Source organism: Phycodurus eques, chromosome 10 (genome assembly GCF_024500275.1).
Source record: "Phycodurus eques isolate BA_2022a chromosome 10, UOR_Pequ_1.1, whole genome shotgun sequence".
Classification (NCBI taxonomy): Eukaryota; Metazoa; Chordata; class Actinopteri; order Syngnathiformes; family Syngnathidae; genus Phycodurus; species Phycodurus eques.
The window spans coordinates 16,116,987-16,133,874 of NC_084534.1; the positions used below are offsets into that span (position 1 = coordinate 16,116,987).

Below are 16,888 nucleotides of genomic sequence, written 5' to 3' on the forward strand. Positions count from 1 at the left end.
TCTACTAAATACTGAGCAAGGGGTTGGAATACTTACTACTACAAAATTTTCAACAATTCTGTTTTTTTTCTGTCAATATGGGTTGCTGTGTGTACATTAATGAACAAAAAAAATTAACTTCAATGATTTTAGCAAATGGCTGCAATATAACGAGTGAAAAATATAAGGGGGTCTGAATACTTTCTGTACCCACTGTAGATAGTATGTAACTGTATATTGAGTTTACAAAATCTAAGACTTTTTTTTGTAAATGTAAAAAACATGAAATGTTTTTAGCAAAATTATTGCAAAATATTAAATGAGGGTTCTCAGTGTCATGAGTCTTCAAGAGGTGATTGGTTTTACTTTAGTTTAGTTTATTGTACAATGGCAAAAACAAAACAACAAAATCAAAACAAAACTTGAATGACGCCTGGTAGGAAAAACGGTTTCCCCACCCCTGCTTTAATACAGAAAAAATCCATCATTATATATACACTCATTAAAAGGTTGTGTTTAACACAGTGAATAAGTACATACGATGTTACACACATCACATTAGTTGGGCATCAATGGAGGGATTTTTCTTCACTGTGAAAGTCTGTGATCCACCCATGTGGTGTCCTGAGACCTTGAACTTGAAGTGTCCCAATCAGATCTTGTAGAGACCAAAGAAGTTGCCATGATTTGAGTGACTGAGATATTGGGGGTGCGACACGTTGACCAGGACCCTGTCGTTCTGGCACAGCCACAGAGCCGACGCCAGGTAACTGTCGGCAGTCCAAGCGTGTTGCTGCTTTAGCTCATTCCGCTGGGAGCAGAACCCGGCCTTGAGGGCCTCCATCAGGGCCACGTCGGGGTACCCAGAGGACCTCCTCAAAAACACCATGTGGAAAAAGGAGGACGTGGGCGAGCACTGCTTGAAGATGAGCTCCACCCGCGAGTAGATTTGGTACAGTCCGCTCTGGTTGACACGCAAGGCACCGTCCACCACCTGGTAGGCCACGCCGCCACTGGTGAACGCAGCACCCACATCCGGCTCCCAGCGAAGCGTTTTGCTGAAGACGCCTTTTTCAATTCGCCCTGTGACAGAAATTGCCTCAAATAAGTTTCATGTTAATATTATTATTAACAAAATGCCAATTATTTTTGACCAAATTTTAAAACATATTTATCACACGGGGTGGTACACCTTTACGTTACAAATCCAATCATCAAGTGTGTGTGTGTGGGGAGGGGGTGGGGGGGTTTGTCTCAATATTTTTGTCGGAAATGGGAATTAAAGCATTACCTATGACATGTGCTGCAGCCTTTTATTCGCTCTCTTTCTTGTCCTCTTTGTTTCCTCCAGCTTCATCCAAACCTTGAAAGCATCACATTCTAACATTAGTTTGTGAGAACATTGTGGCGAATGGATTGTTTTCATGTCACAACTTAACAACTTACAGATTTGCATTAGCTCTGCCCAACTCCAGTGCTTGCTTGAATTCTTGTGACATCTGAGAGAAACAAGGGTGATGGGTAGTCGTCCAGGGTAATATTGCTGCCGCTGCTGCTGATCTCCGTCCATGGATAACAAGTATTGGAAGGGATGGCTCTGGTTACAAGTCATGGTGTCGCTCCGAATGCAAGATAATGTGCAGTAAGGGTTGCACGGTATAACCAACTCGGCGTCAGAAATGAAACTGATTGGACAGATATAGCTCTTTAATCACCTGACATGAAAAAGATGAAAGAGCTAAGACATCACCAAAATTAACCTTGTGACATAATTGGTTACTCGTCAAACTGATTATTTTAATTTTTGTATTGTTTAATTATTGAAACTTTATTTTATTTACACTAGGCAATAACTCTGCAACCTGCAATTTTATATTTTTGTATAGTCAAATGCCTAAATCTTTGCACATGATGTACTTTTTTCCCCCCACTAACGCGAGGATCATTCCTGCCAAACTCGAAACACTTCGTTTTTTGTTAGATTTTCATTGGTTTTAAATTGTTAATACAAGTTGATTGCCAGGTACAATTTAGTTTCACTTTACAGTTATAGTCTCATGGACATGTGCTGACGTATTATGTGACGTCTCACACCGTTTCATCTTTGCTGGAGCTCCCTAGTTGTCTTTAGGTTCCACTGTATTTTTTTACCATTCATTTTAAATGAATGTTCATCTAACAAAAATCTAATTGTGTGGAACAAGTTGGCATACAAATATGTACAGTTTGTTTTTCTTTTTTTTTTTGGGGGGGGGGGGGGCGGGGCGTGGAGCCAACCACACGTAAAGCTCCGCGTCATGACCTCCAGGTCAACCGCTTTTGACCTTTCGACCGACTGGCTATTTTCACTGCGCTGACTGTATGCGTATTACGGTAATGACCTCCCGGACATTCAGGATGCTCTGGTTGGGCTCGTAGCGCATACGCCGGATTTGCGAGCCCCCTTGGCTGTTTGTCAAACGACCCGACCGGCTGTGGAGGGGACGTGACACCGCGAATGGAATATGGAGTGTGTAAGTCCACCGACTAACTTTTGTCTTTCCCAGCTGAACTACTAAATACTTTGTCCGACCTTATCTCGCGCGGCAGTCTGAAAACATGCTAACAGTAGCAACGATGCTAACTAATACGTTGCGAAGTGGCTCGATAAGTGTGGCATTATTATGACGTCTCTGTTGTGTATTTTGCTAACATTTGAGAGTTTAGAGAGTGACCCAAATGTCTCTTTAGTTTTGTTTGACGAAAGACGTCACCTCCAGTGGTAAGGATGATTGATTGTCACGGGGGTTTGCCTGGTCAATGCTAACGTCATTAGCTTGGAGTTCGAAGCAGGATACACAGTAAAGCAACTTGTAGAAACTAGTGTCATTTCCCGAATCGGACAAACACCACTTCCACATACATTTAAACAGCCTCTCCTGTGCTTCAGATGGATCCAAAGCTTAACCAAATGCTATAATCGGTGTTTTTATAACAAAAATTAACACTGTTCAAACTGTTACAAATGCACTTGCTTCATTTCCTAAAAAGAAGATAATCTGTTGTTTAAATTTCCGAAAATGAAATAAATTAAGCAATATCTGTTTTAAATGTAATTAAATCAGTTCCTGCTAACACAAGGCATAAGCAGGTTGTTTTGTATTTTGCTTGTTGAGTGTACCCAATGCGAACTGAACCGTGGCCGTAAACCCAAAGTATATAATCGAACAGCGATTTTTGCAGTACCGTTATAATCTCCGAGGGACCATAGCTACAATGTGGCCTGCAATGAAAACAGTGACTCTATAAAGCAATGTAAAAATAAGAATAAGAAATGTCTTAATTGGGTACAGTGAAATTGAAGCATGACTTTAAAGGAGAAGTTTGGGTACACATGAATTAGTTTTTTTTTTTTTTTTTTTTTTGGGGGGGGGGGGTTAAACTGGAGTAGGATTCCCTGGGAATGAGTGTGCACACGAAGCGTGCAATATATAACTGATAATAAGCTGTACAGTTCATTGGTATGGAGGTTACTTATGGTTGCAGGTCTAAATAAACAGATTTGGGTTAAAAGCGACATTATTAGAGGAACTGTTTACTAAGCCGTTTTATAATTAGCCTATTTATAATTAGCCTGTCATTTAAAACTTGCCTTGACAAACGTTTTTCTTTCAGATTCCGGCAACTCTTGAGGATCTTGAGAGGAAAAAGGATCCACTTATTGAGGGTAAGAGGCTAAAATACATAATGATGACATTTAAAACACTTCTCACACCTCTGTCACTCTTCCCATCAGACCCCGAGCACAATGTGTACACCAGGTTCATGAAGTCCCATCGCTGTTATGACCTTGTACCCACAAGCTCCAAATTGGTTGTATTTGACACGTCCCTCCAGGTCAGATACCATCTTTCACTCTCAAAGTCATGTATCTCACCTTAAAAGGGACATTGGGCTATTTTGATAAAAGAATGTCACAGACTGAAGAACTACGGTATCTGTCTGTCTCTTCATTTCACAGGTTAAGAAGGCATTTTTTGCACTTGTTTCCAATGGGGTGAGAGCGGCTCCCCTTTGGGACAGTAACAAGCAGTGCTTTGTTGGTAAGATATATTTTTTTTAATGTATCACTATTCACATACTTTCAATTAGTTTAAAAACAAAGACAAAATACTTGATGCTCTCTACAGGCATGCTAACAATTACAGACTTCATTAACATCCTTCATCGATACTATAAATCTCCACTGGTAAGATCGTAGATAAAAGGGTGTGGTGTTTTATAACTAATGTTTAATCGTATAATTCTATTGTTGTGAATTGATTTTCAGGTTCAGATTTATGAGTTGGAGGAACACAAAATAGAAACATGGAGAGGTGAGAGATTTAACTGACCTTAATGTGTTTTAATTATTTAAAATCTTAAGTTAATTGTCACGTTTTTACGTTTCAACAGAGCTGTATCTTCAAGACTCTTTCAAGCCCTTGGTTAGCATATCACCAAATGCCAGGTTTGTTTTTTTTAAATCTTTCTTTGATTGAATCTAGCCTCTGAAAGACCCTGTAAAGTGAATTCAGCGATTTGCTTCGATAATACATTACACGTTTGAAGATAATTGCTGAAAAAAATGTGCTGAGAAATATGTCAATTGTGAGGTTAAAGTGTTTCAACCATTTTAATTCTTGTAATTTTGGGGACGTGTCAAAAACGGGTCCCAGTGACACACTTAAGCCACGGCATGAGTTTCCTTTTCCAGAATCAGAGTGCTTAAAGAGGAGGATGCTATTCATGTGGCACGGCTTGAAGCAGGCATCAGGCGCAGGTGGAGATGGAGCTGGCTCAAGTTGGAGGCCAGAACACAAAAGCAAAGAAATGAGGCAAATTTAATCTGAATCTTAAATTTGTACATCAACATGGACTTGAGCGGTGTAAATGAGTTTATCTGCGTAAATAATTTTTTATTTTTATTTTTTGCCTTATGGTACTCTTTAGAGTCGTCCAGATTGCTTAATTTAAGTTAAAATCAATCAAATTCTCTGCGGGGACTCGGGGATCCCCCCCAGACCTCCCCTAAAAAGGTTGTTTTTTTGTTTTCACCTTTTTCATCCCTTCGGTGTTTGCATGTCTGTTTCCTACACCCTGAAAATACATCTTACCTTTGGATAGTCAGCTGGCGTGGCCTCTTAAGAGTGCCTCGATGTTGGCCGTGAGCTCGTGCATGTTCGAGAGCGGAGACAACGGCTTAAATAAAAAGTTTTTGAAAAATTTCAATAATTTTGAAATTCATTTTAGATACTTTCCGATTATTTAATCATTCAAATTTGGCAGGGTTGTTAACAACACTCTTGTTTGTGGTATGTCAAATTTAGAAGACTTATTTTCACTTTACAGGGACTTTAACTATTTTTATTGTAAGTTCCAAACATGTTCTTTCATCCCTGTTGTGTTGCAGCTTGTATGATGCAGTATCTTCGCTCCTCAAGAACAAGATCCACAGACTGCCAGTAATCGACCCCCTGACGGGAAACACTCTCTACATTCTCACACACAAGCGGATCCTCAAATTCTTGAAGCTCTTTGTACGTCCCTTTTGGCTTTTCTTCTGCTGTACTAAATACAGAACCTTACAGAACTTAATTGAATGTGAGTGCGAATGGTTGTTTGTTTATATGTGCCCTGTGATTGGCTGGCGACCAGTTTAGGGAGTACCCGGTCTATCGCCCAAAGATAGCTGGGATAGGGTCCAGCACGCCGCGACCATAGCGAAGTTAAGCAGTACGGAAAAGGAATGAATGAATGAATGCAACAACTTGGAACTCAACCAGCATCACAAAATGGCTTGTGTTCAACTTTGGTGGTTCTGCTGTTGTGGATCTATCCGCCATTCACTGTTATATTCTGCTGAAACATTGTCATCAATTACTGATTTACAAGAAGCGCTTGTGCAATTATACCTACGTGAGAATGGCAATCTGTTATTGTTTTTAGATATCGGAGATGCCAAAACCGACATTCCTGGGTCAAACTTTGGAGGAGCTGAACATAGGGACATTCCGGAACATAGCAGTGGTGCGCACAGATACGCCTCTGTACACAGCGCTGGGTATTTTTGTAGAGCAGCGAGTGTCTGCGCTCCCTGTGGTGGACGACAAAGGTTGGTGGGCTGCTTGAAAAACATTGTGTCAGAGGGCCTGCAGTGCCAAGCAGGACTTCGTCACTTAGCAAACTTGGCACTTATTAACATGGTATTGGTAACCTAATGGAATGAACTGTATTCAACTTAAAAGGTTCCACTGCATTTACAAGCCATGAGTTTTTTATTTTTACCGCTTCTTGATTTCAATTAGTCATCTTTTGTCACCCCTTCCTGGCATCTACACAGCTGAGTTGACCTTACAGCATTGACACCAACTCCTAAAAATAATATCCTTATCTCTCACCACCAACATGCATAAATTGATACAGGGCCAAGTACACCTGTTATATTGACTGACACATTCTCTCTTGTGCAGGTCGAGTGGTGGACATTTACTCCAAATTTGATGTCATTGTAAGTGTATCGCAGTCCATGTTTATATTTACTTTTTTTTCCCGACTTGATGTAACATAAAATCGATAGTTGTCTTATGTTCTATTATGTAGTTGTTGAGCATTGATGATTTGGACTGACTCACTGAGGGGCTTAAATAATATATACAATGAAAAGTGAGAGCTTTCAACTTTGTCTGGAATCAAGACGGCTCTTGAGCTGGTTTAATGCGCTGCACTGCTGACGTTCACATAAATTCTTCTCCCCCCGTCAATCACCCACAGCTTGCTAGTTAAACAGGTGCGTAAACTTGTCATGGGGAACAAAAAGGTTTTCTCGCTCTTCGCATCAAAATTATGATGGTGGGAGCAAGTGTGTGTGTGTGTTGGGGGACGGAATCAGGAAAAACTACCAACAACTCTATAATGCAAATAAAATGAGTACTGTTGGATGCAATCACGCTTTTAAAACAACATTAAGTGCAGTCCTGTCTGTTTCCCCCAAGCCCAACATCGAACCGCCACTCTCTCACGTTTATGTACACACACCTTCATTGACCCCCACACACTCGGAAACCACAGAACTCGAACAATATGCAGGGTTGCTACAGTGTATCGATCTATCTGTCTATGTCGATCTATCTATATATCTATCTATCTATCTAATCTAATCTAATCTATCTACAGTGGCTGACATAAGTATTTAACACGTCACCATTTTTCTCACAAAATATACTTCCAAAGGTCCTATTGACCTGAAAATTTCACGAGATGTTGGGAACAACACATGTAATCCAAATCGTCAAAGAAAGTAGAACAAATAAGATCAGAAATTAAGTTGTGTGTAAAAATGGGTAAGAGCAAAGAGCTGACTCAAGACCATCGCAAACCAACTGTTGCAAAACATAACAATGGCATTGGTTACAGGCGTATATCTAAGCTTCTGAATGTTCCAGTGAGCACGTTTGGGGCCATAATACGTAAGTGGAAAGCCAATCATACCACCATAAATTTGCCTCGATCAGGTGCTCCTCGCAAGATTTCTGACAGAGGAGCACAAAGAATAATCAGAAGAGTTGTCCAAGGACCACCTGTGGTGAGCCTCAAAAAGACTTGGAATTTGTAGGTACTGTTTTCACAAGGAAATGGTGAGTAATGCACTCCGTCGCCATGGCCTGTATGCACCCTCACCACGCAAGACCCCATTGCTGGTTAAAAAAAGAAAAACATGTCAAAGCTCGTTTAAAGTTTGAACATTTGGACAAGCCAATTAAATACTAGGAGAATGTAGTCTGGTTTGATGAGAGCAAAATTGAAGTCTTTTGGTGCCATAATGCACACCACGTTTGGAGGAGAAATGGCACTGCACATCACCCTAAAAACACCATACCAGCAGTGAAGTTCGGAGGTGAGACCATAATGGGTGTGGAGCTGCTTTTCAGCAAATGGTACTGGTAAACTTCACATTTTTGAAGGACGGATGAATGGGCAAATGTACAGACATTCTTGACAAAAATCTGCTGCCGTCTATGAGGATGATGAAAATGAAACAAGGGTGGACATTTCATCAGGATAATGATCCAAAAGATACTTCCAAGGAAACTAAATTGGTTTCAAAGAAACAAAATAAAGCTGCTAGAATGGCCCAGCCAATCACCTGACTTGAATCCAATTGAAAATCTTTGAAAAGAAATGAAACTCAAGATCCATAAAAGAAGCCCACGGAACCTTCAAGATTTGAAGACTGCTTGTGTGGAAGAATGGGCCAAAATCACACTAGAGCAATGCATTCGACTAGTTTCAGGAGGCGTCTTCAACCTGTCATTGCAAACAAAGGCTTTTGTACAAAGTATTAAATAAGTACTTATTGGCGTGTTCAATACTTTTTCCCTGTGTCATTTCACATTTTTACACACAACTGAATTTCTGACCTTATTTGTTCTACTTTCTTTGTATGTATGGATTGCTTGGGTTGGTCCCAAAATCTAGTGAAATTTTCATGTCAATAGCACCTTGGGAAATATATTTATAAGAAAAATAGTGACTTTAAATATTTATTTCAGCCGCTGTAGCTACCTATCTGCCCATCTAACTTGAGAATGGTGTGCTTGTTTACATGTTTAGCTACTTGCTGTATTTTCCTTGTCAAGTCTGCACTAAGTAGTTTATTTAATGTTGCTTTAACTACACTAATATTTAAGTTACCGGTTCATGTTGATGTCATTCTGTAATCTGTGGTGTATATTACCAAGTAATGGGTACGGTACAAATTCGTAAATTTTTGTATAGTTTCCCCACTTTAAGATCATCAAACAAATGTAAATATCAGACAAATAGAACCCAAGTGAACTTAAAATGCTGTTTTTAAATTATTTCATTTATTAAGGAAAGAAAACTATTCAAAGTTACCTGGCCTGATGCGGAAAAAGTCATGGCTGCCTGAACATAATAACTGGTTGGGCAATCCTCAGCAAATCAAGCGTTTTCTATAACTGGAAATATGTCTTTCACATCTTTGTGGATATATTTTGGCCCACTCTTCCTTGCAGAATTATTAGAATTCAGATTTATGGTTTTTTTAGCATAATCAGCCTTTTTGAGGCCATGCCACTGCATGTCTTTGACTAGGCCCCTCCAAAATCTTCATTTTGTTTTTTTAAGTAATTCAGAATTTGACTTGCTTTTGTGTTTTGAATTGTTATACTGCTGCAGAACCCAAGTGTGGTTCAGCTTGAGGTCACAAACTGATGGCTGAGTATTCTCCTTCAGGATTTTCTGTTCAAGAGCAGAATTCATGGTTTCTTCAGTCACAGCAAGTTAACCAGCTCCTGAAGGGGCAAAGCACCCCAAGACCATCACACTACCTCCACTATGTTTGACTGTTGATATGATGATATTTTTCTGAAATGCTGTGCTACATTTACGGCAGATATAACGAGACACATACTTTCCAAAAAGCTCAACTTTCATCTCGTCAGTCCATATAATATTCTCCCAAACGTCTTGGGAATCATTCATATTTTTAGTTTTTGGCAAAAGAAGGATACGCCTTTTTTTGCTCTGTTTGTTTGGTCAGCAGTGGTTTTCGCCTTGGAACTCTGCCATGGATGCCATTTTTGTCCAATCGCTTCCTTATTGTTGTGTCATGAAAACTGACCTTAACTGAGGCAATGGAGAACTGCAGTTCTTTAGAAGTCGTTCTGAGTTCCTTTGTGGCCTCCTGGATGAGTCATTGCTGCTCTCTTGGGGTAGACTTTTAGGGCGGTCACTCCTGGGAAGGTTCACCACTGTTCAATGTTTTCTCCATGTGAGGATAATTACTCTGTAAATCTAAAGATCTAATCTAGATCTAAATCTAATTCATGATTTAACAAGGGGGTAATTACTTTTTCACACAGGGCCAGGTAACGGAGTATTTTTTTTTTCCTTAAATGAGCTCACCATTTCAAAACAGCATTTTAATTTCACTTGGGTTATATTTGTCTATTTACATTTGTTTGATGATTTTAAACAAAGCGGGGAAACTGCAAAAACACAAGAATTTGAGAAGGGGGCCAATACTTTTTCGCGGCACTGTACTTCCTCCAATTTATTAGGTCAATTTATCACAATGGCTATTTTGGTGTTTCCCCCAAGCAATGTTAATCTGTCCCAGGTTAATCAGAATTTACCTATAATTTTGTAGAGCACAGATTTAAAAATACTAATTATTAAGAATTATCAAAAATTTTTTCGATTCCTTTATTTGTGGAAGCAACAAAGGGATTAGGGACCTTGTGGAAAGAACCCTACTGTCGTTGTGGTGGATGGATATGACTAATTCCACTATTTACGCTTGTATTCCATTGTGCTACATAATACCGTGGTGCCTTGATTGATGAGTTTAATCTGTTCCGTGACCATGTTCATAACTCAAAACACTTGTGTCTCAAATCAACGCGCCATGGCCACCAGGGGGAAGTATAATTTAGACATACAGACGTGAAGATTTTTCCATAACTGACTCAGCTAGCTTCATTAATATGAGTAATTTTTCACAGAGGATTAAGAAGAAATGCCACTCACTGTTGACATTATCTGTCTACATGTGTGGCTGCTCTGTTTATGCTGAGATAACTTGCTGAAAGGCTTAGAAGACCACATCCATGTTAGTTTTGTTAGCCAGTTTTGGGGGTTTTGCATTGTGTGTGTGTGTTAGCATTAAGGTAGTGGGCTTTCGTTAGACAAAGTTATGTGGTTGTTTTATGTTCAGTTTGACAGTAAACTTGGAGTGCCAATAAACAAACTGAAGCCTCTTTTTTTTTATTGTATTTTTATTTTATTTTTTTATTGTTCACTACTGAAATACTGCTTGTTGTAAATGAGTCAAGGTCGCTGCCACCATCCTAGTGTTACTATCTCAATTTTTTTTATCATAAAGCAAAAAATATACCGAGCAACCACTCGTATCTTGTCAAGTCACTCACAGGTCAAAGTATTAACATTTGTTTGACTCATAAAAACATACTGCTTTGTGTTCATATTACATCAGACCATGAGTCAACTTCAAGTGCTGATGATCGAATTGTTCCTTTTCAGAACCTGGCAGCGGAGAAGACCTACAACAACCTGGACTTGACTGTGACCAAAGCCTTGCAGCACCGCTCTCAATACTTCGAAGGGGTGCTGACCTGCAATCGCCACGAAACCCTGGAGGCCATCATCAACAGACTGGTGGAGGCTGAGGTAAGGTCAGGGAGGGATTTCCTTGATAGAAAAGTTGATACATTTTACAAAACAATCTGCAGTGTAGCGGGGGAACACTGCCTACAAATGATGTTGTTTTTTCGCTGACGTCTGTGAGTCAAAATGGTGCAGTGCAAGTAGACTGATAATGTTTGTGTGTCACCAAGGTGCACAGGTTGGTGGTTGTAGATGAGCAGGATGTAGTGAAGGGTATCGTCTCCCTCTCGGATATCCTCCAGGCACTTGTGCTCACTGATAGAGATGAGGGTAAGCCAAGTGTTTCACCACACAGTAACTTACGGTCAACTCGAAGTAATCGTTTGATTTTTCTGCCCCTAGGCACTGCATGAGGCGAACGGTATCAATACCAGAGGTGAGGCCGGAGCAAATGGAGAAAAAAGTGGAGGAGGGAGAATTTTTATAGGAAAATGAGTGATTGCCATCCTATATTTCCTTTACATATTTTTTCATCAGTGCAAAAATACTTTCAAGTTCAGTGCGTTTTATGACGTGAGCAATGCAACATTATGGTAGTACAGGAAGCATCATATTTCCTGTCAGTTGAGCCAAATTCCATAACATCAGGGAGCCAAAAAAGATGCAACAACAGCACAAGGATGCTCATTTTAAAATTAAACAATAGTCGGCTACTAGCTAAAGGGAGACAAGATCTTGTATTGGAAATATTTCTTATTTGTGGTGGGGCAATCAACCCATCCAAGGACACTTAGCACATTATTGTTTCTTGATGTGCTGGCATGTCATGTGTACAATATAATTTGATTGCCATCTAGGTTGATTTCATACATGTCCCCGTCTGTTATACAAATACACGAAAGGCATGTTAAATTGAATTTGTGTCATCACCCAAAAGATGAGATTTTATGTAGTCTGTCTGAATTGAACTGACAGGCTCAGGTTGTGATGCGTTAAGTAGCAAACGAAGAACCTTACAATCTGCAGGCATAACTACTAACTGCGCATCCTGGTTCCACGGATTTATGATGATTATGAGAAACATTTTGTGGTGTTATGTATCACAGTTTTTAAAAGATTTTACATCAAAATTCCAAGACTATATCTATTATCTGTTTTGTTACACATACTATATTAAATGGATTTGTATTACTCTTGAAGGCGCTGTTAAATGGCTCTCTTTAGACAATGGTCCAACACTTAAGTAGGAATGGTCAAAGTTATCCATTATTTCTTTGGTATTTGTGATTTGCAGACAAAAAAAATATTTGTGGTTTTATTTATGTTGCATTTAATATACTGTGTAAAACATTTTTCTTCCTTCTGGGGATAAGCAAAGAATGAGTCACATTTCCTGTTTTGAACATGTATGGAAATTTAGTTTTTTGTGTTAAGCAGCAGTCAATTGTTATGTAAAGAGCAATAAATGTTCTTTGAGAATGCGTGTGTTGTCTGTTCCTTGTGGTGAAGAAACAAATCACAAAACTACATTTTCATCAACTATTCTTTTGGCTCACGTGATAGCGCTCTCAAGGCGGGAAAACATTTATATGAAATCCGGCAAATACAATTGGACAAAACACCTTGTCTTTCATTATTGCCGTTAATCTCCAAATGCATAACCTGACAAGCGTGGATAAATGCAGAGGGTTGCGTCAGGAAGGGCATCCGTCTTAAAACTTTGCCAAACAAATATGAGCGTTCATCCAAATAATTACATACCGGATCAGTCATGGCCTGGGTTAACAATGTCCGCTAGTGGCGGTGTGGGTCGAAGACAAAGGAGAGGTAGAAAGCGGGTTCTTAGGCAGAAAGAGAGAGAGCCTAGTTCTGAATCTGGGGGACTTTGAATGTTGGGACTATGACAGGAAAAGCTCAGGAGTTGGTTGACATGATGATTAGGAGAAAGGTTGTTATATTACGTGTCCAGGAGAGCAGGTGGAAAGGTAGTAAGGTTAGTTTAGGAGCAGGGTTCAAATTATGGGGGACAAGCCAAAAGGAAAAAAAGTCTGTTTCAGTTTGTATCTGTTTTTTTTTTTTTTTTTTTTTTTTAAAAGACTTTTGTGGCCGGCACGGTGACCGACTGGTTAGCACGCCTGCCTCACAGTTCTGGGGACCGGGGTTCAAATTCCGGCCCCGCCTGTGTAGAGTTTGCATGTTCTCCCCGTCCCTGCGTGAGTTTTCTCCAGGTACTCCTGTTTCCTGTTCCCTTCCACATCCCAAAAACATGCGTGGTAGGTTGATTGAGGACTCTAAATTGCCCATAGGTGTGAATGTGAGTGCTTATGGTTGTTTGTTTCTATGCCCTGCGATTGGCTGGCGACCGGTTCAGGGTGTACCCTGCCTCCCGCCCGAAGATAGCTGGGATAGGCTCTCGCAGCCCGCGACCCTAGTGAGGATAAGTGGTAAGAAAATGGATGGATGGATAGACTTTTGTGTTTTCCAACAAAGATAAATCAGTGAATTTCAAAGGTTAGAGGGCTGAAATTTGGCCACGCAGTTTTTAACAAGTTAAACTTTAAAATGCCAGCATGGAGCAATTTCTAAGTAATTAGAAATAGGAAATAAACATTGACTATACACTAGTATCCCTTGTCTGTTTTTTGACATCGATTCCTATTATAAATATTTTTCAATATACTGTAGACGTGATGTGTTATAATGCTTTTCCCATGAATACAACAACAATACTCTGTATACAGCCGCTTTAGTGTAACAAAAACTGTGATAAACATTATTACAGGAGTTTGTACTTATTGTTTACACTTGGGGCAGCCATCTTTGAAGCATTATTAGGATTCCCACATAGTTTCCAGGCAGGACACGCCCTGCTCCAATATTACTGGCTTCAGGACATGCGCCGCTGCACTGTTTGGCTGGGCAGGTGGTCATCTCGTTACATCTGCGTAAACTGCCCTTCCTGATGCAGGAGCCAATCATGTTCCAGTGGGGCGTGTCCTTCCTAATAACGCATTTTGAAAGACGTTCCAAGTGGGAAATGCCATAGATATGAATGCTCCGTTCCATTTACCTCGGGAGTCGGAGTTGGAAATGACGTCAGTCCCGGGATGAGCCACATGAGGTGGCTCAGGCATCTGATTAGGATGCCTCCCCGGTGAGGTGTTCTGGGCACGTCCCATCGGGAGGAGACCCCGGTGACGACCCAGGACACGCTGGAGAGACTATGTCTCCCGGCTGGCCCGGGAACACCTCGGGATCCCCCCAGAAGAGCTGGATGAAGCGACTGGGGAGAGGGAAGTCTGGGCTTCCCTGCTAAAGCTACTGCCCCTGCGACCCGACCTCCGATAAGCAGAAGAAAATGGATGGATGGATGGACGTAACGTAGTTTTCAAGATATTCACACACATACACGTACACACACACAAGTTGAGAATGTTCACGTGTGGGAAGGTCCGTTCCTCCATCCGCTAGGCGGCAGTATTTAGTGTGACAAAAACTATTCAGAAGTTAAGAAACTGATTGTTCCAGGAGCGTGTACTTAATGTTGACAGTTGGGGCAGCCATTTTAGAAAGCTAACTCGGGGTCGTGAGAAATCTTCCGAGTGGGAAAGCCGACTTCAGACGGCCTTTACGCCAGCGCGCTCTAGCAGATGGGCTGATCAACGTGCCTACTTGGCGGCCATATTGGGGAGGTCGACGTTCCCGTAGAAGGCAATGCATGTACACTGAAATTCAATTTGTAATTTGCTCATTTCTCCACCGATTTTTCATTAGAGTTATTTTTTTTGGGCCAAAGCGTATTCGATCACTACACAACATTTGGGGAAAAAAGGGAAAATTTTTACATGTGAAAGGGACTCCCAGTTTCCTCGTCGTAATAGTACAACGTTGTACAACTTTTACGCAACCGTATGCAAGCACACTGTACGGGCATCCTTGGTCTTTTGGTTATCTTGTCGCCCACACGTATGGAATGTGCTGACTTTGAGCTCCCTCGCTCAGCGTCGCCGTCGGCTCGGGGCTAAAAATGGGCGTGTATCTATCAACTCGAAATTTACGACTAGGAATTCGGAAATTCCGACTTCCGAGTGCGTATGGAACTAGCGGCCATGGAGCGAAATGACTGCACAAGAATCAGAGGTCGAGAAGACTGGGAAGAAGCCAAAAATCCTCCTGGATTATAATGCCTGTAAAGGTGCTGTAGACCACTTGGACCAGGTAAACCCAATTATTTTGTTATTGTTATTTAGGAAGGAATCACACAGCTTTTGTCTTTGAGTAGTTGCAATCTCATGTCATAAGATTATTTTTCTTTTTTGCAGGTTTGTTGCACCTACTCCTGCCGCCGGCGGTCATGCAAGTGGTATATGTGCCTTTTTTTTATCATTTTATTGACGTCTCCTGCTACAATGCCTACGTACTCTTCACCTAAGTAGACCCTGGATGGAACCAGAGCAAGCAAGTTCAGGCAACGACTCTTTTTGGATGAGATCGGGAGAGCTCTGATCACGCCTGCTATGGCAAACAGAAAGTATCTCCCCAGACAAGAGACTCTTGTCTGGTCCAGCAAGCTCGCCATCAGTAGGAGGAAGTGGAGGATTAACAGAACGATGACATTGGGCATAGGCAACACAACAATTTGGAATGTCCTGAAAAATAAATAAACTATTGGTGTACTGAGCAACAGACATTGAACAGGTTGGCCAAGGGTATCAACAGCAGTTGACAGAAACATTGTGAGAAAGAAAACCCAAAGACAACAGTCAGTGATATCACTGCCAACCTCCACAGGGCAGGGGCGAAGGTATCATAATCCACTGTTTGAAGAAGACTTCGAGAGAAAAAATATATAGGCTATACAAGATGCAAACCAGCAAAAAGAATTGGAAGGCCAGGTTGGATTTTGCAAAGAAGTTCAGCGATGAGCCACAATTGTTTTGGAAAAAAACTTTTTATGGACTGATGAGACCAAGGTTAACCCCTACCAAATTGATAGTGACTGCTAATGATCCAAAACACACAAGTTCATCTTGTGAAGCATGGTGGAAGTAATGTCATGGCTTGGGCTTGCATGGCTGCTTCTGGAATGGGCTCACTAGTCTTTACTGACGATGTAACTCATGACGGTAGAAGCAGAATGAATTCGGAAACCTACAAGCCCATTTTGTCTGGCAATTTAAAGAAAAATGCATCCAAACTAATCAGGAGAAGATTCATCATGCAACCAGACAATCATCCAAAACACACTGACAACACAACAAATTACTTCATCGGGTGAAAAAGTGGAAGGTCGTAGACTGGCCAAGTCACCAGACCTTAACCCAATAGAGCATGCATTTTACCTCCCGAAGAGGAGACTGAAGGGACAAACCCCTACAAACAAGAACTGAAAGAGGCTGCAGTAAAGGCCTGGAAAAGCATTTCAAATGAAGAATGCAACAGTCTGGTGGAGTCAATGGGTTGCAGGCTCGATGCAGTTATTGCAAGTAAGGGTTATGCCACCAAATATTAAATGTTATTCAATTTAAGTTAATTTGTCTGTTCCAATAATTTTGCACACTTGAAAAGTGGGAGGCTTCAAACAAAAGGTGCTCTGTCCTGAGTTGTTTAACACATCTAGATGTAAATACCATGAAATAAAAGATGGAATTCTGAACTTTTGTCTCATTCATCTATTGATCTGAAACCCAAATGTCTTCAGTATACAACAAAAACAAATGAATTGACCTTGCCATTCCAA

General features: G+C 40.7%; 2 protein-coding genes and 1 long non-coding RNA gene across 4 annotated transcripts; 2 read left to right on the top strand and 1 right to left on the bottom strand.

The window, feature by feature from the left end:
• Positions 1–631: 631 nt before the first annotated feature.
• Positions 632–1,591, bottom strand: LOC133408478 (tumor necrosis factor ligand superfamily member 6-like). The gene is given in 3 exon segments (XM_061687466.1): positions 632–1,062; positions 1,271–1,342; positions 1,426–1,591. Coding segments are annotated over 3 exon segments (669 nt in total).
• A 743-nt stretch (positions 1,592–2,334) lies between these two features.
• Positions 2,335–12,631, top strand: prkag1 (protein kinase, AMP-activated, gamma 1 non-catalytic subunit). 2 transcript variants are annotated; one of them, XM_061688762.1, is made up of 13 exons: positions 2,340–2,492; positions 3,634–3,685; positions 3,755–3,855; positions 3,980–4,061; positions 4,149–4,207; positions 4,289–4,334; positions 4,414–4,468; positions 5,411–5,537; positions 5,947–6,112; positions 6,471–6,508; positions 11,065–11,211; positions 11,379–11,478; positions 11,551–12,631. In XM_061688762.1, the coding sequence occupies exons 1-13, from the start codon at positions 2,484–2,486 to the stop codon at positions 11,559–11,561; spliced, it is 993 nt and encodes a 330-aa protein (XP_061544746.1). In that variant the 5' UTR covers positions 2,340–2,483; the 3' UTR covers positions 11,562–12,631. The 2 variants fall into 2 exon arrangements, with proteins under 2 accessions (XP_061544747.1, XP_061544746.1); XM_061688763.1 differs by lacking the exons at positions 6,471–6,508; positions 11,551–12,631 and having other exon boundaries at positions 2,335–2,492; positions 11,379–11,468.
• Positions 12,632–14,153: 1,522 nt separating this feature from the next.
• On the top strand, positions 14,154–16,804 carry LOC133409148 (uncharacterized). The gene is made up of 2 exons (XR_009769369.1): positions 14,154–15,366; positions 15,471–16,804. It is a non-coding gene; the product is annotated as an uncharacterized LOC133409148 (long non-coding RNA).
• Positions 16,805–16,888: the final 84 nt, after the last annotated feature.